Raw genomic sequence first — 27,574 nt, 5'->3', positions numbered from 1 at the left:
ATATGGTCACATTTATAAATTTAATGTTTACAATAGTTATCAAAGGTACCAAGAATATGATGTCATACGCCAGATGCGAGATTCGTCTACATAAGACTCATCAGTGACGCTCGGATCAGAATCGTTAAAAAGCCAAACAAGTACAAACTTTCGATTTTTTGCAATACTAAGGTTTGTCTTCCTCAGGAAAAGATGACATGAGGTGTATTTGGCAAAAACATTTAGGAATTTATTTTTATTACTTTATTTGGCCTTTTTAACTTGTTGGGATTTGAACGTCAAAAACGAGTCTTTGCAAACAAAACATTCGTCTGGCGTAAATACTAAATTATATTTATATCTGGAATTTATGATGAGTTTTTTTTACTGGAAGATTTGTACTCAAGGACTAAAATGATTGCATAATGTTATTGCTTCTGAATTTGCAGGTGATTTGCTATTTCCTAGAGGAGTTGGGAGTTTAAACACAAAAACATTGTTCTATGTCAGCTTTCACTGTTCAGGTAGACATAGTAAAATGAACAAATATTAAAATGTACATCGTTATCCTAGTAAAATACAAGTATCTTAAATTGTAACAATAATTAATTAAAGGCCTTAATTAAGATCAGATGAAACTAATAGTAGGTATTCTGTATAGTCCCTTCACGAGATCAGATGAAACTACTAGTAGGTATTCTGTATAATCCCTTCACGAGATCAGTATAACTAATAGTAGGTATTCTGTATAGTCCCTTCACGAGATCAGATATAACTAATAGTAGGTATTCTGTATAGTCTCTTCATGAGATCAGATATAACTAATAGTAGGTATTATGTATAGTCTCTTCATGAGATCAGATGAAACTAATAGTAGGTATTCTGTATAGTCTCTTCATGAGATCAGAGATAACTAATAGTAGGTATTCTGTATAGTCCCTTCACGAGATCAGACGAAACTAATAGTAGGTATTCTGTATAGTCTCTTCATGAGATCAGATGAAACTAATAGTAGGTATTCTGTATAGTCTCTTCATGAGATCAGATGAAACTAATAGTAGGTATTCTGTATAGTCTCTTCACGAGATCAGATAAAACTAATAGTAGGTATTCTGTATAGTCTCTTCGTGAGATCAGATGAAACTTATAGTAGGAATTCTGTATAGTCTCTTCGTGAGATCAGATGAAACTAATAGTAGGTATTCTGTATAGTCTCTTCATGCACAAAATACAAACGAGATATATCAACAGTAGATTGACCACCTGCACCAAAATCATTTATGTCTACCTGTCTACCAAGATTGTGGTCAATCATACTCGCTGCTTGTCGGCACTCATTGCGATCAGTCAAATTAACGTCCTGTCTGCCATCATTGTGACCAGTCATACCGACTGTCTGTCTACCATCACTATTTCCTGATTTACTGACCGCATGCTTGCCTATATTATGACGTTTTAACATATGTCTAAGTAAGCTATGTCGGTGTTTAAAAGTGTTCGAACAAATGTCACAGTGATGAGCGTTATAATCTAAATGTGTTGTCCTGTGTTGTTGAAGACTTGCAGGCTGAGTAAATCCTTTACCACATACAGCACATATATATGGCTTAAGCCCCGTGTGGATCAGCTTGTGGGTCTTTAGAGGTCCACTCTGGCTAAACCCTTTACCACATATGTCACATTTAAAAGGCTTTTCACCGGTATGTGATCGCATGTGAACATTTAATAACGAGGTAGTGGAAAAACCTTTGCCACAAAGATCGCATAAGTGTGGTTTCTCTCCTGTGTGAGTTTTCATGTGATTCAGCCAAGCACTTTTCCTATCAAACTCTCTATTACACACCTGACATTTGTGAGCTTTTTCCCCAGTATGCCCCCTCAAGTGTTTCTGAAGACGTTCCGGTCTGACTATTATACCACATATTTCACATGTTGTATTACCCGTGTGTACTCTATCCATGTGTCTTTTAATAGAACCTTTCTGTGAGAATTCTTGACCACACACTTCACACACAAACATTTTACCAACAACATGTGTAGTCATGTGATTTTTTAGAGTTACCTTTTGACGGAACACTTTGTTACACACTTCACATGTAAACTGTTTCTGAATGGAATGTTTAACATTGTGATGGCGAACCATGTATCTTTTCAATTTAAACGTCATACCACACAGGTCGCACACAAAGTTGTTTTCAGACGTGTGTGTTTTGACATGAGCTTGTAAATTTGACGATTCTCTAAACACCTTCCCACATATATCACATGTATGCGTTTCTATGACTCTATCCCCATGTGATTTTAGATGTCTTGTGAGGTTCTGCTTTTGACGAAATTGTTTACCACACACCTGACATTTGTACGGTTTATCATCACTGTGTAGTTTACTGTGGTTTTTCAGGTATCGTTTGTGGGGAAACCCTCTACCGCACACATCACATGCATAGGTTTTAGTTGAATGTGTTTTTCTCTTGTGAACCCCTAAGTACTTATACGTAGAAAACACCTTTCTGCAATCGCCTATATCACATATAAACCCATCTGTCGTGTCCTTCTGTGCATTGTCTGTAACACTATTCCCATCATTTTGTCCACCAGAGCCTGATAAGATAGGATAACACAAGTTACTAGTATTATTGATACAAAATGTAGAATTATACAACCGTATATGTGTCACCCTGTACTTTCATGAACAAAGTTGAAAAAAACCATTTATGTAATAATTTAGAAAAATGTGGTAGTGTTTTATCGGATATCCATAAAAAGACATTGAATACAATATAAATAACAGCAAATAATTACAAAAATAAAATGGTAGCCGCACTAATGCAATAATTGGTTCAATTTAAAATGTAAAAGGAACTATTTCACAAATAACCATTAATGTCATCGAAGATATGCACGTGATAAGTCCACCAGGCTGTCGGACATTAAATAGTCAACAAACATAGCATTTGTCTCAACTCGGCCGATTCCGTACCCTCATCTAATCAGAGGATATAAGGATAGTAGCGGATTCTACCGAGGGTTGCCGAATGTACACAATATCATTCGTCTCAACTCGGCCGATTCCGTACCCTCATCTAATCAGAGGATAAAAGGAGAGTAGCGGATTCTACCGAGGATGGCCGAATGCTTCACAAGTTTAACATTTGACAGCAGGGTATAAGCTATCCTTGCCCTGCATGCACACTATAAGACAAGCAAAGGTTGTAGACATATTCTATAAAAAAAAAAACCTGAACAAATTCAATCCATCTATGACCAAGAGATTGCTAAACTCAGAGAATCAGATGCTAATGTTTGGGTTGCTCAGACCCAGGAAATAAAGCTGCCGCAATTCGAACATTTCACTCTGCCATGTCAATTCTCCCAATTAACAATGAGCAATAAAAGGCTGATTGAGGCAGACTTCTAGAGGAGAAACAACATTACACCACATTGGTCTTCATAGAGTCTAGATTGGGATATTGTAATTTTACACATTATCTCAATTATCCATGACTTTGTTGAGACCGCCAATTTTTCACAAGCATTTGAAGTGCTACCCAAGAAATAAACCAAGACCTATATCATGTATATTAAACAGTTCACACTAGTCGGAAATATCACATCCCCTCAATTCATTACAAGGTTGGGCGGTAAATACCACCCACGGTATTTACCAGTGGTATTTACCGCCACGGACAATACTCCCCAAGTGGTCAATACAGGCAAATACTGGTCAATTGAAATTTTCATGGTTGTTTCTACTATTAATTAAAGTAAAATCTTGATAAAAAGTCATATAAAATGTGTCAGCTTATAAAATTAATGAATTTGATATGTTTTATTCATTTATAACACTAAGTCTTACTGATTTAAAATTTAGTTTTTATGAATTATGATATTGCATACTTTTAAAAGATACAAATTTATATTTTTATTCAAAATGTATGATTTTACAGGTAATTAAAATTATAGGTAAATAAAACTACAGGTAAATGAAGTTACATGGGTCTTTTTACCTATCACCTGGCATTGGTAAGTGTGAAAATTTAATTACTAAAACAACAGCCTCCAATAAAAGTTGACACTACATGGGTTGAAAGTAATAAAATTGATATATGAAGGCTCCCTGAAACAATAAATTATTTCCTGTCTTTAGCTATTTAACTGCAGATAAAAACCTTCTTCATGCTGGAAATGGAAATTTGAAGCAGGGACAAAAAGTTTTTATCTTTTGCTATAATATTATGTACACATTAATCAATGTAGATCCCTGTTTGAATTTACAATAGATTTAGAAATGAAAGATTTAAAAATGATTTGAACACTTTCTATATACATGCTTAAATTAATTATTAATTGTAGTAATAATTGACCAAGTAGATAGTGGTTTTTATAGTAATGACCACTCAAAATTTCAATCGACCAGTATTTGCCAGTATTTCCCGGTAAATACCGGTATTTACCACTGGCATGGTCAATACTAGTATTGACCGCTTTTTTGCCAACCTTGAATTATTTCATTAACTTATAACGAAACTCAGGCTTTTCTAAACTGGTTATATAGGCAGAATTTTGTTTTTCTTTCCTAAAGAGCCCCCCCCCCCCCCAAAAAAAAAAAACAACAACCAAACCAAGACTTCTCTACAAATGAAGAACAAGATTTCTTTTAATATTTACATCAAAAATATAAAATAAAAACATGGGGTCACCAGCTGTTTTTCTGTAAAAACAAAACGGAAAAACTTGAAAACGAGTCAATGAACCCCTCTTTTTTAAAACGAATTTTGGTTTGATTACGCAAGAAGATTATGTGTGCCAATTTTCATGAAAACGTAAATAGTGCATTTTTTTTTAATTGGTAAGGCAGCAACCATTTGATTTTCTGGGGGGGGGGGGGGGGCTATGTTTTTTTTTGGAAAAAAAGTTTGTTTCCAGTAATTGGAGAAAAAAATAATTTGTTTTGAATTCTGAAAAAAAAAATGTTTGTTACACCCTCAGCTGCCACTATATGTAATGCAAAAATGAAAGAAAAAAATTTTGTTTGTACAGAAAAAAAACCATAGCACACCCTCCACCCCCCCCCCCCCCCCGAAAACTAAATGGTTGCTGCCTAAATATACAGCAAAAAAATATGTTTTTTGTACAATCATGAACATTTGATAAATCAATGATTTATTTCTGAATAAAAAATGTATATATTTTTAGAATACTTATAATAAACAAAAATTACAAATTATTTTACAAAAAACAATAGACCACTTTCGAGTTCATCCGTCACCGGAAAAAAACTCGTCAATTATACACGCCTTTATCACTGTCATTTGTGCGTTTAGGGGCGTCGTCACTTCCATTCCAATGTTGAGCGAGTGGTTGGAAAACCATATTCTATATTGTAAGATTTATTCGGCAAATTCAATTCTCAAAATTGACAACCAGCACTGCTGTCATTAGGGAATTGTCATTAAGTACCTACAGAACAACCATTATTTCTAGTTTATCCTACACAATGACGATCACTAAGACGCTTGATGAACGTAAATAGTTCAGGGATACAGGCGACCCCCTCTATCTGGTAAATGACGTCATAAAGGTGCGTATAATTGACGAGTTTTTTCCGGTGATGGATGAACTCGAAAGTGGTCTATAAAATAAAATTAACGGTACCAATTTTCTTGCACCAGATGCGCATTTCGACAAAACATGTCTCTTCAGTGATGCTCGTGGCCAAAATATTTGAAATCCAAAGCTTATATAAAAGATGAAGAGCTATAATCCAAAAGGTCCAAAAAGTATAGCCAAATCCGTGAAAGGAATCAAAGCTTTGCATGAGGGAGATACATTCCTTAATTTATAATAATTTCTAATATTTTGAAACAGCAAATTTTAATAACACAAAAAAATCCGTATTTTCATGCCAGTACCGAAGTACTGGCTACTGGGCTGGTGATACCCTCGGGGACTAATAGTCCACCAGCAGAGGCATCGATCCAGTGGTAGTAATAAAATTAACGGTACCAATTTTCTTGCACCAGATGCGCATTTCGACAAAACATGTCTCTTTTAAAACAAAAACGTTATGTCTTTCTTTCGAAAAGGAAAATACAGCCCCAAATCTTATTTTGAGCAAATATACCCAATTTGGACCGCAGTTTTATCTAAAAAGTAGCCCATAAAGGTATATTTTTTATTACATATTTTATTTTATATTAATCAAAATGTAAATACGGAATCAAAACTGTATCGTATGTTCTTAAACTACAATAACAAGACTACTTACCCGATGCCTTTAAATCTGTTCTTCTAGAAGTTATGTCCTCCCTATCAGCATCACCAATATCAACAATGGCCTTTACTGCTTCACTAGTTTCCTTTGACTCCATCTTCTTGTCTTCATCTGACAAAGATGGGTCATCCATATCATGGTACGTCTCATCTGCTTCACAGGTTCCCATACACTGCCCAGTCTGATCGACATCAATAATGGCACTGACTGCTTCTTGTGTTTTTGTTGACTCCATATCTTTGTCTGAGAATTCAGCAATATTTTCAACTGGCATAATTGACGCGTCTTTTCTATAAGTTGAAGTTGAGGCATCATTATTAGTAAAGCCATAATTGGTTATACCATCTGTAGCAGGAATAGAGATTTTAACACCTGATTGGCTTGACCTTGTTGCCATGGCGGTTGAAACATTGATGATAGTGTCGGTACCAGCAATAGAGCTTTTTACACCTAATTGACCTGACCTTGTTGCCATGGCAGTTGAAACATTGATGATATTGTCGGTACCAGGAATGGATTTTGTCCTACATGTTGAACTTGATCTGGTTGCCATAACAGGTGAAGTGTTATTCTGAGTAATCCCCTCCATATTGCTGCTGTTTATAGCTTGGATGACGGTGTTTTTCACCCCTAGCTGACATGACTGGGTGACAATCGGGGTATTAGTATGTGTATACCCCTCCATAACGACATTGTCCTCTTGAAGTACAGCGGTATTTGCTTCAGATCGTATTGACCTGGTTCCCATGGCAGTTGGGGCTTTATCATGAGTATACTCCTCCATAATGCTGTAGTCGGTAAAGGGAAGGACAGAGATTTTCACTCGTCCTGATCGTGTCACCATTGCAGTTGGTCTTTTGTTGTCAATATATTTCTCCTTCTCTTCATTGTCAGTATTTACACTAAATGGAGTATATGTTGTAGAGTTTATAGTTTGTTTATATTTCTCCTTGATGTCACGCCTTATATTCATAGTGAACTCATTTACATTCAACTGTGTAGGTATGGTAGATGAATTTGTATTTGGGTTATAATCATCAACAGTCATATTAGTGTCTTCAGACATATTTTCTATCAATGAGGCTGATGCTTCCTTGTTTTCTAGGAGATTATCTATTTTCTTTATTTCACTGACTGTAGTTGGCAAAGCTATATTATTAACATCTAACTGATTTGACGAAAAAGATGCAATAGAAGTTCCACATGGTTGAATATCCCGGTATTTTCTTTTGACTTTATATATATGATTACCCCCTTTAGTTTGAATAGTCCAAATATTTTCATTTAACAGGATTTGTGCAGTACTTGTGTTGTTAGTTTGACTATTGATTTCTCTGTCTTTATTGCTAATGAGTTGTTTGTCTGTCTCATTCCTATCCGTGGTTGTTGATGCGGCCATTACAATTTTAGGTTGATTATTTCTTGTTTTGTCTTTATTGCTAATGAGTTGTTTGGCTGTCTCATTCCTATCCGAGGTTGTTGATGCCGCTTTAACATTTTTAGGTGTATTATTTCTTGTTTTGTCTTTATTGCTTATGAGTTGTTTGTCTGTCTCATTCCTATCCATGGTTGTTGATGCGGCCATTACATTTTTAGGTGGATTATTTCTTGTTTTGTCTTTATTGCTTATGAGTTGTATATCAGACATGTTCCCTTTGAAGGGTGGTGATGCACCAGTTGATTTGACACAACTTGTGTTCAGTATTTTCTTTGCATCAGTGTCTGTAGTTTTTGTAATTGGATTATTTACATCAACTGACATGACTGGTATTAAAACAAACTTCATTATGTTGGTAGATTGAATATTTTCTGATGGTGGACACTTTTCTAAAACTACAGTGTCACCATGTGTTGTTTTACTATTCTGTTCACCTTGTAATACCACAGTTTGACTGTGTGCAGTTTCCACATTCTGTTCAGTTTCTAACATCGCAGTTCCACTGTGTGCAGTTTCCACATTATGTTCATTTTCTAACAACAAAGTTTCACAGTTTGTAGTTTCTACATGTTTTGGAATAGATAGGTCCTTAGTCTTTGGTGTTGGTGTGGTAATGTCTATTTTAGTCAGGTCGTCTTCATTTAATACAGGCAAAGCTTTTCTAGACTTGGTCTGATTAGGCTTGGTCAAATTTGCAGGATAATCTGTAATGGCCATTTGAATGGTACCTGGAAGATTTATTTTGTTCTGAAGTGCATCATCATGACCATGTTGGCTAATATGATTTGATACAGAAACATTTCCACTGTTGATATCTGAATTAGAAAAAATATGATTTGGTACATCTTTATACAAAATATAGATACATGATATATAATTCAATTTCTCTGAATCAAACTGTGTTAATCTTTTAAAACAAATTGCTTGCAGTAATTGATAAATCCAAACCAAACCAAATAACATGCATTATTTAGATTGGTTATCTGCATGAGATTTGTTTAAATAAGATCAACATGACATTGGACTGAGTTAACCTTAATTAATGTAATAACCAGATGATTCGCAGTGCACAGGTTTATACGACCACAGAGGTTGAACCAGTTTGGGCAAGTAAGGACACAACATTCAAGTTTGATACAGCTCAAAATTTGGATTGTGATTGAATAACTGACACAGCATAGGTTTCTGACACAGGATGAAACAAGAATGTGTCCTAAGTACACGGATGCCCCACTGGCACTATCATTTTCCATGTTCCATGGACCATGGAATTGGGTCAAAAGTCTAATTAGAACGATCATATCGTAAGCAGAAAGTGTACTAAGTTTCAAGTTGATTGGACTTCAGCTTCATCAAAAACTACCTTGACCAAAATCTTTAACTCCCATTTTTTTTATTTTCTATGTTCAGTTGACCGTAAAATTGGGGTCAAAAGTCTAATTTGGCTTTCAAATTAGAAAGATCATATCATAAGCAACAAGTGTACTAAGTTTCTAGTTGATTGGACTTCAGCTTCATCAAAAACTACCTTAACCAAAAACCTTAAAATGCGAATGATGAACGGACGGACGAACTAACGAACGGAGCCAAAGACCAGAAAACATAATGCCCTCTACTATAGTAGGTGAGGCATAAAAAGTAAAATCACAAAAATACTGAACTCAGAGGAAAATCAATTCGGAAAGTCCATAATCACATGGCAAAAGCAAATAACAAAACGCATCAAAAACCAATGGACAAGAACTGTCATATTCCTGACTTGGTACAGGCAAATGTAGAAAATGGAGGTTTAAACCTGGTTCTAAAGCACTAACCCTCTCACTTTATTAACAGTGTCATAAAATTCCGTTATATTTACATGATGTGTTAAATAAACAGTCACAATTAATAAAATAGTCAAAATATGGGTACATACCATCGTATAACAATTTTAAAAGGAACAATTTAACAGAACAAAAAAACATCTACTATCTACAAACACATTGATTGATTTGTTTGTCAGACGTCAGAATTTTTTTATACGTCACATAAATTTTGTCGTTCAATGTGCATACAAACAATTTTAAAATTTACATAGGCATTGTAAGCATACAGGGTTAAAAAATCAAAAGTATGTAAGAATAAATTACAGAAATAGACCGAGATTTAAACTAGTCCAAAAGTTAAAGATATAATCTATGAGAATCCAAAAATAGTTAATTCCACTACGTGATTGAATGATTTTGACGTTTGTGGTTCAAGGTATATAGTAATTCATAATAGAAATATATCATAATGACATATAATAGACCAATATCATACTGACGGGATCTTTTAAAGTACAGAGTCATGTTATAAAATACAAAGACTCGCATATAGAAAACAAACCACCAAAAAATGAAAGCCAATACAAACACATTGACGACATGTATAAGTACCGAGCCACGTCAAACGGATATCACAAAAAACCATTCAACAGTAAAATTAATATTAATATTAATAAGAGACCAATGAAGGAACAATAAACATGTTGTTAAGATGATAAACAACATCATTACGCATAATCTATACATCAACACCATCATGTATTATTTGGGAAGTTGATACGGAATATTTATTAACAAGGTCTTGGTACCTTCCGATGAACTTTTTTAGAAAAAAGGATGAGAATGTGGTATAATGAACTTAAACAAATTATTTGCTTTTGAGAAATACACTATGCTGTTGAATATTAATCCCATCAAAAACAAATATTTGAGGAAATTTTTATTTTATTTTTTTCAAATCTGAGAAATGAGAAAAATTGTAACCCCCCAAACCACAATTTTTTTTCATCTCCTCCTTTTATTATTCCAATACTAATCTCAAGTCAATTTTTTTTCTGGAGTTTTTAAAGATAACTAATCATTTAAATACATCATAAAATATTAAAATATAGTTTGACATACAGTCATGGTTAAATAAATATTAATGAATAGTCACTTCTGAAAAAAATACAGCTAATCATCATCTCAAGACAAACATTATTTCTTAATACATTATTTTTTTAAAAGTGTAAGGGAGGTCATCAAACATATAGATACATGTAACAGTATACTTTGAATTTGAATTGGATTCCCTCCCTTACACTGCTTTAAAATTGTCTAAATTGTTCTTTAACCAAAAGAAAACCTGTTTTTCCACTTTTTGCCCCTAATTGCTCAATGATTTAAGCCATAACCCCTCTTTGTAGTGTGAAAGCTTGTATAATTTCAGAGAGATTAATACTCTTCAACACAAGTTATTAACTAAGCAAAAACATTTGTAAAACAAGTTATTATCTGGAAACTAGAAAAATGCTAATTGTTGGTCCTTTAATGGTCCTCATTCCAGCATGAATGGGACAATAACTCCCATAATCAATCCCAGCCTTCCTTTTGTGATATAGAAATTTGTGGTACAATGTCAGAGAGATCTATACACTTACAACCAAATTGTTGCCCCTCTTGGGACCTTAGTTCTTAACTGTTGACACCATAGACCCAAAAATAAACCCAAACATTTAAGTTGTGGTATTAAACAGTGTGGTACAATTTCAGAGCAATTAAAGTACTCATACACAAGTTACAAACAATGTACTATCCTGAAAGTAGAAACATGCTTGTTTTGGGCCCCTTTGATCCCTTATTCCTAAACTGGTGGGACTATCATCCCAACCTTCCTTTTGTGGTATTGAACATTCTTGTTAAATTTCAAAGAGATCCATTCACGTAAACTTAAGTTATTGTCCGGAAACCTAATGTGTCTTCAGACGACTAAGACAATGATGACATCATACCATAATACGATCCTAAAAAAATTGTTTGCAGTTGTATAAAAACTACTGAACCAATGTCTTTTGTATCTAATTTCTGTAACATCGCCTTTAGTGGATGCAGAATCCACGGTCATGAAATTAAATTAATCATGACTGTACTGGATTGACAACAGCACTTAATGAAACTGCTTTAATTTATTGGAGGAAGGTACAGAACATTGACATCATCAGGACAAGGTACATAGAAATGAGAGCCCCTGAAGTACAGGGTGAAGGTACAGAACATTGACATCATCAGGACAAGGTACATAGAAATGAGAGCCCCTGAAGTACAGGGTGAAGGTACAGAACATTGACATCATCAGGACAAGGTACATAGAAATGAGAGCCCCTGAAGTACAGGGTGAAGGTACAGAACATTGACATCATCAGGACAAGGTACATAGAAATGAGAGCCCCTGAAGTACAGGGTGAAGGTACAGAACATTGACATCATCAGGACAAGGTACATAGAAATGAGAGCCCCTGAAGTACAGGGTGAAGGTACAGAACATTGACATCATCAGGACAAGGTACATAGAAATGAGAGCCCCTGAAGTACAGGGTGAAGGTACAGAACATTGACATCATCAGGACAAGGTACATAGAAATGAGAGCCCCTGAAGTACAGGGTGAAGGTACAGAACATTGACATCATCAGGACAAGGTACATAGAAATGAGAGCCCCTGAAGTACAGGGTGAAGGTACAGAACATTGACGTCATCAGGACAAGGTACATAGAAATGAGAGCCCCTGAAGTACAGGGTGAAGGTACAGAACATTGACATCATCAGGACAAGGTACATAGAAATGAGAGCCCCTGAAGTACAGGGTGAAGGTACAGAACATTGACGTCATCAGGACAAGGTACATAGAAATGAGAGCCCCTGAAGTACAGGGTGAAGGTACAGAACATTGACATCATCAGGACAAGGTACATAGAAATGAGAGCCCCTGAAGTACAGGGTGAAGGTACAGAACATTGACGTCATCAGGACAAGGTACATAGAAATGAGAGCCCCTGAAGTACAGGGTGAAGGTACAGAACATTGACATCATCAGGACAAGGTACATAGAAATGAGAGCCCCTGAAGTACAGGGTGAAGGTACAGAACATTGACATCATCAGGACAAGGTACATAGAAATGAGAGCCCCTGAAGTACAGGGTGAAGGTACAGAACATTGACATCATCAGGACAAGGTACATAGAAATGAGAGCCCCTGAAGTACAGGGTGAAGGTACAGAACATTGACGTCATCAGGACAAGGTACATAGAAATGAGAGCCCCTGAAGTACAGGGTGAAGGTACAGAACATTGACATCATCAGGACAAGGTACATAGAAATGAGAGCCCCTGAAGTACAGGGTGAAGGTACAGAACATTGACGTCATCAGGACAAGGTACATAGAAATGAGAGCCCCTGAAGTACAGGGTGAAGGTACAGAACATTGACATCATCAGGACAAGGTACATAGAAATGAGAGCCCCTGAAGTACAGGGTGAAGGTACAGAACATTGACGTCATCAGGACAAGGTACATAGAAATGAGAGCCCCTGAAGTACAGGGTGAAGGTACAGAACATTGACATCATCAGGACAAGGTACATAGAAATGAGAGCCCCTGAAGTACAGGGTGAAGGTACAGAACATTGACATCATCAGGACAAGGTACATAGAAATGAGAGCCCCTGAAGTACAGGGTGAAGGTACAGAACATTGACGTCATCAGGACAAGGTACATAGAAATGAGAGCCCCTGAAGTACAGGGTGAAGGTACAGAACATTGACATCATCAGGACAAGGTACATAGAAATGAGAGCCCCTGAAGTACAGAGGGAAGGTACAGAACATTGACATCATCAGGACAAGGTACATAGAAATGAGAGCCCCTGAAGTACAGGGTGAAGGTACAGAACATTGACATCATCAGGACAAGGTACATAGAAATGAGAGCCCCTGAAGTACAGGGTGAAGGTACAGAACATTGACGTCATCAGGACAAGGTACATAGAAATGAGAGCCCCTGAAGTACAGGGTGAAGGTACAGAACATTGACATCATCAGGACAAGGTACATAGAAATGAGAGCCCCTGAAGTACAGGGTGAAGGTACAGAACATTGACATCATCAGGACAAGGTACATAGAAATGAGAGCCCCTGAAGTACAGGGTGAAGGTACAGAACATTGACATCATCAGGACAAGGTACATAGAAATGAGAGCCCCTGAAGTACAGGGTGAAGGTACAGAACATTGACGTCATCAGGACAAGGTACATAGAAATGAGAGCCCCTGAAGTACAGAGGGAAGGTACAGAACATTGACATCATCAGGACCAGGTACATAGAAATGAGAGCCCCTGAAGTACAGGGTGAAGGTACAGAACATTGACATCATCAGGACAAGGTACATAGAAATGAGAGCCCCTGAAGTACAGGGTGAAGGTACAGAACATTGACATCATCAGGACAAGGTACATAGAAATGAGAGCCCCTGAAGTACAGGGTGAAGGTACAGAACATTGACGTCATCAGGACAAGGTACATAGAAATGAGAGCCCCTGAAGTACAGGGTGAAGGTACAGAACATTGACATCATCAGGACAAGGTACATAGAAATGAGAGCCCCTGAAGTACAGGGTGAAGGTACAGAACATTGACGTCATCAGGACAAGGTACATAGAAATGAGAGCCCCTGAAGTACAGGGTGAAGGTACAGAACATTGACATCATCAGGACAAGGTACATAGAAATGAGAGCCCCTGAAGTACAGGGTGAAGGTACAGAACATTGACATCATCAGGACAAGGTACATAGAAATGAGAGCCCCTGAAGTACAGGGTGAAGGTACAGAACATTGACATCATCAGGACAAGGTACATAGAAATGAGAGCCCCTGAAGTACAGGGTGAAGGTACAGAACATTGACATCATCAGGACAAGGTACATAGAAATGAGAGCCCCTGAAGTACAGGGTGAAGGTACAGAACATTGACATCATCAGGACAAGGTACATAGAAATGAGAGCCCCTGAAGTACAGGGTGAAGGTACAGAACATTGACATCATCAGGACAAGGTACATAGAAATGAGAGCCCCTGAAGTACAGGGTGAAGGTACAGAACATTGACATCATCAGGACAAGGTACATAGAAATGAGAGCCCCTGAAGTACAGGGTGAAGGTACAGAACATTGACATCATCAGGACAAGGTACATAGAAATGAGAGCCCCTGAAGTACAGGGTGAAGGTACAGAACATTGACATCATCAGGACAAGGTACATAGAAATGAGAGCCCCTGAAGTACAGGGTGAAGGTACAGAACATTGACATCATCAGGACAAGGTACATAGAAATGAGAGCCCCTGAAGTACAGGGTGAAGGTACAGAACATTGACATCATCAGGACAAGGTACATAGAAATGAGAGCCCCTGAAGTACAGGGTGAAGGTACAGAACATTGACGTCATCAGGACAAGGTACATAGAAATGAGAGCCCCTGAAGTACAGGGTGAAGGTACAGAACATTGACGTCATCAGGACAAGGTACATAGAAATGAGAGCCCCTGAAGTACAGGGTGAAGGTACAGAACATTGACGTCATCAGGACAAGGTACATAGACATGAGAGCCCCTGAAGTACAGTCAAAACAAGATTTAAAATAGATAACCTAAATATGATTGTGGCCAAGTTTGAGCAAAACCAGTTCAGTAGTTTCAGAACAAAAGACTTATTAAAAAAATTACAACAAAAGAAGACAAATGACATGTGAAGGCAATAGATTACAATGCCCTTGTGGCCATGTGAGCTTCATGTAAGAACATGATGCTGAAAATGAATTCACTGCTCCTTTGTCCAATTCAAAACCAAATTTCATTGAAATCAGACTATTTAAAGATTTTTGTGCCTATCTGAAGGAAAATAGATATTATAAATTCATATTTTAAACGGAGACAATGGGGACACTCAGATCCCCAAAACTGTCAATTATTCCTTATGTCACAAGGAACTAGAATATATGGTTTAGGATGGGGTTTTTTTTAGATATGAAGTTATAATTTAATTTTTGATGTAACACGTCTTCTGATTGGCTAACATTATTTTGTTATAAGCCCATAGACATAGTTTAGTCATGCGACTGTGACGTCATCAACTTTTATTCATGGTTTTCTACGGTTTAAAACGGAATTTAGAATTAAATTATAAGAAATGACTGTAATATTTTTTCTGTCTATTCGTAATAACATAAATAATGTGGTGCACATTGTCAAATAACCCGCTACGCACATTATTCAGTGTGCATTAATTTTTGATGTTATTTCTTCATAAACAGAAAAAATATTAGTAATTCCTTAAATATCTAAAACGTAGGATGGGGTTGACCCCCCTCAAACTGTATCATACCCTCTTTAAGGTTAATAAATTATTTCATAAGGAACAAGAATAAATATGGTTAAGGAGTGGGGATCTCATTATCATAAGGTTTTTTAGATATACAACACACACAGTTGGATTCTATGTATTTTATCTTTACCTTTATGATGTTCAGGGAAGCTGAGCTGTGGTTTACATAACATGTGTAATGTTAGAAGATCCTTGTATTTCTTTCTGAGTTCCAAGATAATATTCTTCATTTCATTGGTACCTACAAAATATATACAAACAATATGTAAATAAAAGGAGAGCGTTCAAATGTCTCCCACCTGGAACTAAAATTTTCAGAATAAAATAAGGCAATTAAAAAATGGCACGGCACTGAAATTTGAAATTGACCACCGTAAAACACAATTACAACTATGATTAAATTTGATTTTAATATGACGTGCATCTTACACTTTATAAACAACACTGTGATAAAATTCTCAATATATCTATACTTAGCGCAGACTCAGAGATATATATAATAATGGCTGTTACAATATACTCCCATCTAAATCTACATGTATTGGAACCTATTTGCAGACCCTTTGAAGATTTTATAGTTTTTAAAAGTGCATTTAGAAAAAGACAAAACAACTGTAATTCTTATTCGGATGCATAATAAAAAGAAGTAATGCACAAGAGCTCGGAGAAATCAACAAAATAAAGATATAAAATCAAATTTCGCGAAAGTCTTAATTCTTTTTTGCACATTTAAGTCATTTCAAAACATTATGTCAAACAAATAAAACTGCTAAAGTTGAATGTTTTCTGTGAAGTGAACCATCAAAATTTGTTATGATATTGTATTAAATTTAAAACTGATTTTTGAGGTAGGTTTTGTTTTGTTTTGTGTTCTATCGCATTATTTGCATATTTACTAATTTCAGCAAGTCAACATTGCGGCTCCTTTAAGTTACGAAGTGTCAACTTAGGATTTGACGGAAGCTTGATGCTTGAAGCTTGATGAGAAAATCATGTAAATTAAAATGGCAAATGTTTGGTTTTAGAAGAATTAAACAGTTTTTTTTTAACACGTTATTCACGAAATTATCCATGCAAGTTTAGGACTTATTAAGATATTTCAGCTTTATATAACAGGGAGTAAAAAAGATCAGCCACACACACACCAAACCAACCTTCTTTTCAGTATTTTAATGACTGTATTTGTCCTATTAGAATCGAAATAATTCATGGAAGACATAGATTGTTGGAAATCTACACATGGCCTGGGCTGTGATATTCGTTACTTTTATCCCTAGCTAACGCTCAGGATAAAATTCCAATATCAAGGCCAAGGCCATGTGTTAATTTCCAACAATCTATGGCTTCCATGAATTATTTCTTAATTAAACCTGTCAAGGTTTTAGACATTTAAGAGCGATTACAAGAAAAAATAAAGAAAAAACAGTTCAAAGGGCAATAACTCTAACAATAATATTATTATGACGCTAAATTAGAACTTGACGAAGTAGTACTGAATCACAACTATTATATACATTTTGTAGTAATATCTAAACTTTTGCATGGGCAATAATAGCCTTAAGTCAGAGACTTTTATTTGCCCTCTGGAACATTAAGGACAATTTAGCAGTAGAAAATCCAGATTTGTCCTCAAATTCATAAAGGAGTAGGTTCAGTAACACCCCTTTTTGGCCCCAAAATATAGCAGTTTTACAAAATTGTGATAATGTTATCATGAAGCTATACATTGGAAGGTAGAATGATTCTGCTTTATAAATATGGGCTGTTTTTGACAATACAATGCACATATATCGGGTACTTGCATCATAAAGTCATGCTAAATTACTGAAATCTTCATAAAATTAGCATTTTAGTTAAATTTTAAACGGTTTCTGTCTAAAATGAAAGTGGACGCATTCGTGTTCATTCCTAATATTGAAATGCAAGTTGTATTTGACGATAATACATAATATATATAAGGGTCGAGGATGAACATGGATGCGGCCACTTTCATTTTTGACAAAAACCATCTGAAAAGTGATGATTTTTTGCAAATTTAATAGATTTTTAATATTTAAGCTTGAATCTGAGCGTTTGTAAAGACTTAGTCAGTTAAAATCTTTCACAAAAACTATTTAAATCAATTGAAATAGACACGTAAGTGTTTGAAAAGTGTCTAAAATATTTCGTCAGATGAACTTGAAAATTGAGGCCAAAATCGACCCTTACCGGACCTACTCCTTTGCGGGAAAATATCCATATCCATTTAGCCTTAATACTCAATAAATGAGGGTCTAAGGCTATTACTGTAAATTCAGAAATTATTGTGCGGTTTTTATTATTGCGAATAATGCGATAGAGTTGTAAACGCAATAATTAAAACTCGTATTTTGTAAAATTAACTAAATTAAGCAGGACTTTTCTCAAAACTGCAAAAATTAAAATTGCATCTGAGTTTAAAATGTCAAAATCGCAATAATAAATGCACGCAATGATCAATGCACGCAATAATAAATGCATGCAATAATTTCTTAATTTTCAGAACCAGGGCAAATATGGAAAATGTCATGTTATATCTGTAAATAAAGTATATTAAGATTTGTAGTGGCCATAGTGACACATGGACAACAATAACAACTAGAGGCTCTAAAGAGCCTGTGTCACTCACCTTGGTCTATGTGAATATTAAACAATAGACACAGATGGATTCATGACAAAATTGTGTTTTGGTGATGGTGATGTGTTTGTAGATCTTACTTCACTAAACATTATTGCTGCTTACAATTATCTCTATCTATAACAGTAGTTTCTGTGGAAAATGTTATTGAAAATCTACAAATTTTATGAAAACTGTTAAAAATTGAATATGAAGGGCAATAACTTCTTAGGGGGTCAATTGACCATTTTGGTCATGTTGACTTATTTTTTGTTCTTACTTTGCTGTACATTATTGCTGTTTACAGTTTATATCTATCTATAATAATATTCAAGATAGTAGCAAAAAAACAGCAAAATGTCCTCAAAATTACCATACAGGGGCAGCAACCTAACAAGGCAGATGGATCGTCACCTGATCAACAATTTTACTTCCTGTCAGATTTGCTCTTAATGCTTTGGTTTTTGAGTTATAAGCCAAGAACTGCATTTTGTTCTATTTTTAGCCATGGTGGCCATCTTGGTTTGTTGGCTGAGTTACCGAACACAATTTTTAAACTAGTTACCCCAATAGTGATTTCTGCTAAGTTTCGTTTTATTCGGCCAAGTTATTTCATCAGAGAAGATTTTTCTAAAAGATTACTAAGATTTACGAAAAATGGTTAAAAATTTACTATAAAGGGCAATAACTCCTAAAGTGGTCAACATCATTATCTATCGAGGCAAGGCAGATCAAATGGGCAGTTGGATACATCACATTCTTACCTTCACAGACTACATCAATATCTATCCAGGCAAGGCAGATCACATGGGCAGTTGGGTAAATCACATTCTTACCTTCACAGACTACATCATTATCTATCCAGGCAAGGCAGATCACATGGGCAGTTGGGTAAATCACATTCTTACCTTCACAGACTACATCATTATCTATCCAGGCAAGGCAGATCACATGGGCAGTTGGGTAAATCACATTCTTACCTTCACAGACTACATCATTATCTATCCAGGCAAGGCAGATCACATGGGCAGTTGGGTAAATCACATTCTTACCTTCACAGACCACATCATTATCTATCCAGGCAAGGCAGATCACATGGGCAGTTGGGTAAATCACATTCTTACCTTCACAGACCACATCATTATCTATCCAGGCAAGGCAGATCACATGGGCAGTTGGGTAAATCACATTCTTACCTTCACAGACCACATCATCATCTATCCAGGCAAGGCAGATCACATGGGCAGTTGGGTACATCACATTCTTACCTTCACAGACCACATCATTATCTATCCAGGCAAGGCAGATCACATGGGCAGTTGGGTACATCACATTCTTACCTTCACAGACCACATCATTATCTATCCAGGCAAGGCAGATCACATGGGCAGTTGGGTACATCACATTCTTACCTTCACAGACCACATCATTATCTATCCAGGCAAGGCAGATCACATGGGCAGTTGGGTAAATCACATTCTTACCTTCACAGACTACATCATTATCTATCCAGGCAAGGCAGATCACATGGGCAGTTGGGTAAATCACATTCTTACCTTCACAGACCACATCATTATCTATCCAGGCAAGGCAGATCACATGGGCAGTTGGGTACATCACATTCTTACCTTCACAGACCACATCATTATCTATCCAGGCAAGGCAGATCACATGGGCAGTTGGGTACATCACATTCTTACCTTCACAGACCACATCATTATCTATCCAGGCAAGGCAGATCACATGGGCAGTTGGGTACATCACATTCTTACCTTCACAGACCACATCATTATCTATCCAGGCAAGGCAGATCACATGGGCAGTTGGGTAAATCACATTCTTACCTTCACAGACTACATCATTATCTATCCAGGCAAGGCAGATCACATGGGCAGTTGGGTAAATCACATTCTTACCTTCACAGACCACATCATTATCTATCCAGGCAAGGCAGATCACATGGGCAGTTGGATACATCACATTCTTACCTTCACAGACCACATCATTATCTATCCAGGCAAGGCAGATCACATGTGCAGTTGGATACATCACATTCTTACCTTCACAGACCACATCATTATCTATCCAGGCAAGGCAGATCACATGGGCAGTTGGATACATCACATTCTTACCTTCACAGACCACATCATTATCTATCCAGGCAAGGCAGATCACATGGGCAGTTGGGTACATCACATTCTTACCTTCACAGACCACATCATTATCTATCCAGGCAAGGCAGATCACATGGGCAGTTGGATACATCACATTCTTACCTTCACAGACCACATCATTATCTATCCAGGCAAGGCAGATCACATGGGCAGTTGGATACATCACATTCTTACCTTCACAGACCACATCATTATCTATCCAGGCAAGGCAGATCACATGGGCAGTTGGGTACATCACATTCTTACCTTCACAGACCACATCATTATCTATCCAGGCAAGGCAGATCACATGGGCAGTTGGATACATCACATTCTTACCTTCACAGACCACATCATTATCTATCCAGGCAAGGCAGATCACATGTGCAGTTGGATACATCACATTCTTACCTTCACAGACCACATCATTATCTATCCAGGCAAGGCAGATCACATGGGCAGTTGGATACATCACATTCTTACCTTCACAGACCACATCATTATCTATCCAGGCAAGGCAGATCACATGGGCAGTTGGATACATCACATTCTTACCTTCACAGACCACATCATTATCTATCCAGGCAAGGCAGATCACATGTGCAGTTGGATACATCACATTCTTACCTTCACAGACCACATCATTATCTATCCAGGCAAGGCAGATCACATGGGCAGTTGGATACATCACATTCTTACCTTCACAGACCACATCATTATCTATCCAGGCAAGGCAGATCACATGGGCAGTTGGGTAAATCACATTCTTACCTTCACAGACCACATCATTATCTATCCAGGCAAGGCAGATCACATGGGCAGTTGGATACATCACATTCTTACCTTCACAGACCACATCATTATCTATCCAGGCAAGGCAGATCACATGGGCAGTTGGGTAAATCACATTCTTACCTTCACAGACCACATCATTATCTATCCAGGCAAGGCAGATCACATGGGCAGTTGGATACATCACATTCTTACCTTCACAGACCACATCATTATCTATCCAGGCAAGGCAGATCACATGGGCAGTTGGGTACATCACATTCTTACCTTCACAGACCACATCATTATCTATCCAGGCAAGGCAGATCACATGGGCAGTTGGGTAAATCACATCAAACTCCAACACCTGTGATAAAATACATTTTTTTTCAATAATTGAAAAGTCACTATGAAATAAATAGTACACATTTAGCATTAACTTCCCCTGTTTGAAACCATTTTTCATATGATCTAATTGGTTCAAAATCCAATCCATCTATACATGCTATATTGACCACCAATGACCAGTACTGACCAGTTAAAACCAATATTGACCACCGACTTCATTTCTTCATAAAAGTACATTTAACAGGCTATTATTTGAATTTGGAATTATTTTTAATTATGGAATTTGCTTGATTTCTTGTTATTGAAATTTTTAATAAATTCCATGTTTATTCTGTACTGAAATGTTCTGTGCTGCGCACAACACTTTCTATTACAAAGAAAAAAGTATATTTTCAATGGAACGTACTGTGCCGCGCACAACACTATCTAACCAAAATACATTGTATGGAAAGTGTTATTAACCTCTCAAAAGATTATAATTCCAAATAAACATGGAATTTATTAAAAAAAATTAAACACAAGAAATTATGCAAATTCCATAATTAAAAATAATTCCAAGTTCAAATAATAGCCTGTTATTTATTGTAAGACTAATTACAGTCTTGGATTTATGATAAGTACATTACTTAAAGACAATGAAACAGGGAAGTTATTTCAAAAGGGGCTTTTCCAGGACAAAATATCTGACAGTAGGATCATACCCTATTTATTTTAATTTATCAAAGACAGATAAAAGTAATTTTCATTACAAATGTATTTTGTATCTATTTTCATGATAAAATGGATTAAATCCAAAACAGTTAAAATTTTAGAGGTTGTCCTGTATGTATCCCTTATTTTTCTTTTACATTGAGAGATAACCCTGAGAGTTTCAATTATGTTCCCAATGTTCTCGTAGTGGCATCTTCCTGTTTACAGTATTACCTGTTGCCTAAAGCCATCCCAATGTTCTCGTAGTGGCATCTTCCTGTTTAACTTATCTAAAAAGAGAAAATAACAATGTTCAAGTCTGCGCATATACACAAAAAATTAAATGTCAATTATAAGTAAAGGTGAATTATTGTGAAGATTGTAGTGTGTCTTTTGATGACTTTTGATGTATTTTATTTATGATAGAATTTTATAAATGTTTTATAGGCAAACTCTGTCTGTGTACTTAATATGAATGTATAACTTATATTATTGTATAGCAATATAATATTTCCCACATAAAGCAACCAAAAGTAAGCGTGCAATAAATTCCAATATTGCACTAGTGCAATAAATCTTCAAAAATTCATGACGTCATCAACGTCAAAATCTAGTTTAAACCAATTTTTACTTTTAAATATTATATTGCTATACAATAAAAGGGTTATTGCATGAATATTGGGGAATATTGTCCCTCGTAGAACATATATTGCACTCGCAAGCTCGTGCAATATAAGATTCTACTCGGGACAATATTCCCCAATATTCATGCAATAACCCTATATTATTTATATGCAAAAAAAAATATATAAATATGGTCACTCCACCATATTACAGACTAGGGGAATAGCTCTGGTAGCATGGATGGAGGCGATTATATTTTCGGACACATAAAAACATGTCAGCTTCCATTTCTACATTTTAATCAGACAAAGATGACGTCACAAACATAAATACAAAATACTGACAAAAGGGGAACTACTCTCTCTCACATACAGAAACATAATCTGACCATACATACTGATATATAACACTTGGCAGGGTCAGGTTTGGGGAAACAAACAATATATTAATTTAGGCCTTACAGGAAAAATACTCCCACTGCTGTGAAAAATCTTTTAAGAAAGTTAGTATCAGTTCATTATGTAAAGCCATCATTATAGCATTTTTTCAACTAAAATAGAATTTTCAGCTAAATGATAGCATCAAAGCCACAAACCTTGGTTCTTAAAAGAAGCAAAAAGTTCATTTCTTTTCAATTTTAATAATTACAATGAATTAAAAGATATTATTTAAACCTATGTGTTTAAAGTTTTGAAAAAAACTACAAAATCACAATTTGTGTCAAAACTTCAAATTTGCTACTCAAATAAGTGATTTAAAAATCACTTATTTCAGTAAGTCCCCTTACTGTTATACATGTCATACATCTTGTATTATTTTAATTTTAGTTTCTTGTGTGCAATTTGGAAATTAGTATGGCGTTCATTATCACTGAACTAGTATATATTTGTTTAGGGGCCAGCTGAAGGACGCCTCCGGGTGCAGGAATTTCTTGCTACATTGAAGACCTGTTGGTGACCTTCTGCTGTTGTTTTTTATTTGGTCGGGTTGTTGTCTCTTTGACACATTCCCCATTTCCATTCTCAATTTTATGAACATATAGATGTTTTGGGGCAGAAATATATGCCAGTCAACTGGTATGCTAAAATATTGTGATAAAAGATCTTTTGAGGAGAAAATATATAAGGGGTGTAGGTCATTTATCCGGACTCCAGGATCTGTGTTTTTAAGCCCTGGATTTCTGGATTGATCCCTCCAGGATCTGGGAATTCTTTTTTTTGACTTTTGGCATGTCTGTATTTAAATTTCTTTAAATTCAGGGCCTCAGGATTCCATGTTTTTATGTCGGGGATTTCTTGATCATGACCCATCGTTCCACCTCATATATGCCAGTTAACTGGTACATGTACGTACATGCGTTATAGATTGTCACAATTTGTGATAATATCCACTTTAAACACAATGTATAATGCATGGACCAGTCAACTGGCATATATTTTCGTTCCAAAACATTTATGATACGCGCCCCTGTACATGTAGAAGGAAAAAAAGATAAATCTGAATATGGATTGCTTCCTGTAAACACAGGAATCGGAAGTTCTATCAATAAAATTCTGTAAATAATAAGGTCGACTATCAATAGAGCTTTCTTCTGCTTCTCGTAGAGAAGCTCTATCAATAGTCGACCTTATTAATTACAGAATTTTATTGATAGAACTTCCGATTCCTTAGTCCAAATAATTATGACGTCTTGAAAGGCTGTTATAATTATTTTTTTTGACGCCTTACTTCGACAATTATAATGGCCTTTCAAAATGTCATAATTATTTGGACTACCGATTCCTGTGCTGTAATGAAACTTAGTTTGTGTCCTGTATTTACTTGTGAAATGAACTCTCCAGCTGATCATTAATATCCTTAGATGTATCCCCGTAGTCCAATAAAGATCAACATTCTGGTAAAAACTGCTCCAATTTAAAAATGTAACAAAGGGTTGATTACTTTGCCTATTTTTTTTTAAAACTTCAAAGGAAATGCCAGTGTCGGGGAAAGAAACATTTGGTTCTTGACTGCTGGTTACACTCTTCTTCTTCTTAAGTAACTTCCTCCGGTGGTAAGGAGCACATCAATTTCTCCACTAATTTACAGTGCCGTGGGCTTATATTACACGGTTGCTAATAGACACTAATTACATGAAAGTGGACCTGAAAAGACATGAATAGACCTAAAGAAGATCCGGATCTGTTCGCGTCCAGTCTCGTTCGCACCCTTTCACTTCAATGCAGTGCGTAGAGGCCATACTGCCATGACAGTACGTCATACGATGTAAAGCGTCTCGAAAGCTTTATTCATTTCAGTATAATTTTTTGTCGTTGCCATTATCACAGACATTAGAGTCAGTCTGTGATATATGTGACCTAGACAATGTTTAGTGAAAGATGCCACCTGCTTCACACAGCACGCTCAACCAACATTAAATAGACAATAGACAATATTTTATTCGCACAAACACATTTACATTAAATGGTAATGGCATACAAAATTAAGACAATAAGCTGACAGTAGTTAAATTGATCATAATTATTAAATGATGTTATACTAACTAACAATATGACGATAAATAGCAAGAAATCAAAATGTATGCTTGTTGGATCAGATAGATTGAGAAAACTGGTAAACTGTAATGAATGTTGATGTAATAGATCCGTGTTTTCCTTTCCCGGATACTAATAAATAATAACTATATTTTTGTAACTATTTTCTATTCTCAAAACTACATCTATACATTTATACTACAAATCTACAACTCTCAGTTTAGGCTACACGTCCTGATCTTATCTATATTCATGCATATTCATTAGCTATGCCGGTAGGCGTGTCAAAATCGTATCATACGCGATAATGACCAGCCAGTACACACTCTGTATCTGTATCTGTATCTTTATCGTTACGTCGAAGGTACCAATACTGGCTTTTACTCGACGGGAGAGAGAGCGCCTATTGACGGCGTTGGAGAGCTGTTTTGAAGCTCTCAACTGACTTGGCGCACACTACTGCTTCTTCCAGTTGGTTCCTATGAATAACAGTCTTGACAAAGAACGAGTTCTTAAATTGTTCAGTTTTACAGTTTGTAGTATCAATTGCCTTTGAGATATTTTTAACTGAGTTGGTAACTATGTTTGTGCTCTCAAAGTCTACAAAGCGTGTAGGTTTGATTGTCCTTTTGGTTTTGCTTTTTACCAAAAATTCGTCAGGTTTGATAGCTGGGACCAAACCATCAACCACTTTGTACAGAAATACCAGTCTTTGGCTTGTTCTTCTGGACTGTAGGTTTTCAAGTTCCAGCACTGTTAGCATTTTGGTGACCGATCCTTCTTCTCTTGATTTATAGTCCCCTGTGATGAAACGGGCTGCTCTTCTTTGGATTCTTTCTAATTGGTTGATGTTGTTTGATGTATAAGGGTCCCATACAATTGCCCCATATTCCATCGTAGATCGCACCAATGAAATGTATGCTGTTTTCTTGCAGTCTTTTGGGCAAAATCTTAGGTTGCGTCTAAGAAAGCCTAGTGTAGAATTCGCTTTCTTAGTTACATTTGAAATGTGGGTGGTCCATTTCAGATCGTTCGATATCTGTAGTCCCAGGTATGGATTGTGTTTGACCTGTTGGAGTATGTGTCCATCAAGGGTATAGAACTTCTGACTTTTGTTCTTAATGCTCAGGATGTAACATTTCTTTGCGTTGAAGCGCATACCCCAGTCTTTGGCCCATTTTTCTAGGCTAACCAGATCTTGTTGTAACAGTGTGTGGTCTCTTTGAGTTTTTATATTTCTGTATAGCAGACAGTCATCAGCAAAAAGTCTAACAGTTGATTTTACTGAGTCTGGGAGATCATTGATATGACAGAGGAAGAGAAGGGGTCCGAGTACGGTTCCTTGTGGCACTCCTGAGTCCACTGTAACTTCTTCCGATTCCTCTCCATCAATGACAACCTTCATCCTTCTCTGAGTTAGAAACATTTCTAGCCATTTATTCAGTGGTCCTCTCACACCATATTCGTCTAGTTCGTGTAGGAGTTTGTTGTGTGGCACTGTGTCAAATGCTTTTGAAAAGTCCAGGATAGCAACATCAATTTAGTTTCCAGCATCATGTGATTTCATGAAGTCGTGCAGTGTGACTAGTAGCTGTGTCTCACACGAGTACCCGGATCTGAATCCATGGTTGAGTGATGTTAGTACCCTGTGCTTGTCTAGATGGTTTAGTATGTGCTTACAGATGATATGTTCAAGTATTTTGCACGGCACAGATGTTAGTGATACAGGTCTATAATTTTCTGGTGCATGTTTATCTCCTTTTTTAAAGACGCTCGAGATGTTAGCGTTTAACCAGTCTCTTGGCAGTTCTCTAGTATTTATTGACTTTTGGTATATTATTGAGAGTCCTGGTGCAAGTTGTTTTGAGCAATCCTTGAGGATTCTATTAGGTATACCGTCTGGTCCTG

The 27,574-nt window shown here is 36.3% G+C and overlaps 1 protein-coding gene across 1 annotated transcript; it reads right to left on the bottom strand.

Moving 5' to 3' along the window:
• Positions 1-937: 937 nt before the first annotated feature.
• LOC134691529 (uncharacterized) lies at positions 938-25,106 on the bottom strand. Its single transcript, XM_063552096.1, has 5 exons — positions 24,954-25,106; positions 22,743-22,798; positions 16,042-16,152; positions 6,248-8,506; positions 938-2,580 (listed from the first exon to the last, which is right to left on the bottom strand). The coding sequence occupies exons 3-5, from the start codon at positions 16,139-16,141 to the stop codon at positions 1,169-1,171; spliced, it is 3,771 nt and encodes a 1,256-aa protein (XP_063408166.1). The 5' UTR covers positions 16,142-16,152; positions 22,743-22,798; positions 24,954-25,106; the 3' UTR covers positions 938-1,168.
• Between the last annotated feature and the right edge of the window lie 2,468 nt (positions 25,107-27,574).

The sequence above is a fragment of the Mytilus trossulus genome, chromosome 11 (assembly GCF_036588685.1).
Source record: "Mytilus trossulus isolate FHL-02 chromosome 11, PNRI_Mtr1.1.1.hap1, whole genome shotgun sequence".
NCBI classification, from domain to species: Eukaryota; Metazoa; Mollusca; class Bivalvia; order Mytilida; family Mytilidae; genus Mytilus; species Mytilus trossulus.
This window is presented reverse-complemented; position numbering and strand designations above follow the sequence as displayed.

Bases quoted from the DNA above. Each gene is read 5' to 3' on its own strand.
- LOC134691529 (XM_063552096.1), bottom strand. From the start codon at position 16,141: ATGAAGAATATTATCTTGGAACTCAGAAAGAAATACAAGGATCTTCTA. The intron at 8,507-16,041 runs GTAAAGATAAAA...TTTCTAATTCAG, and splicing joins CTTCCCTGAACATCATAAAG to ATATCAACAGTGGAAATGTT. The intron at 2,581-6,247 runs GTAAGTAGTCTT...CTATCTTATCAG, and splicing joins AACAGATTTAAAGGCATCGG to GCTCTGGTGGACAAAATGAT.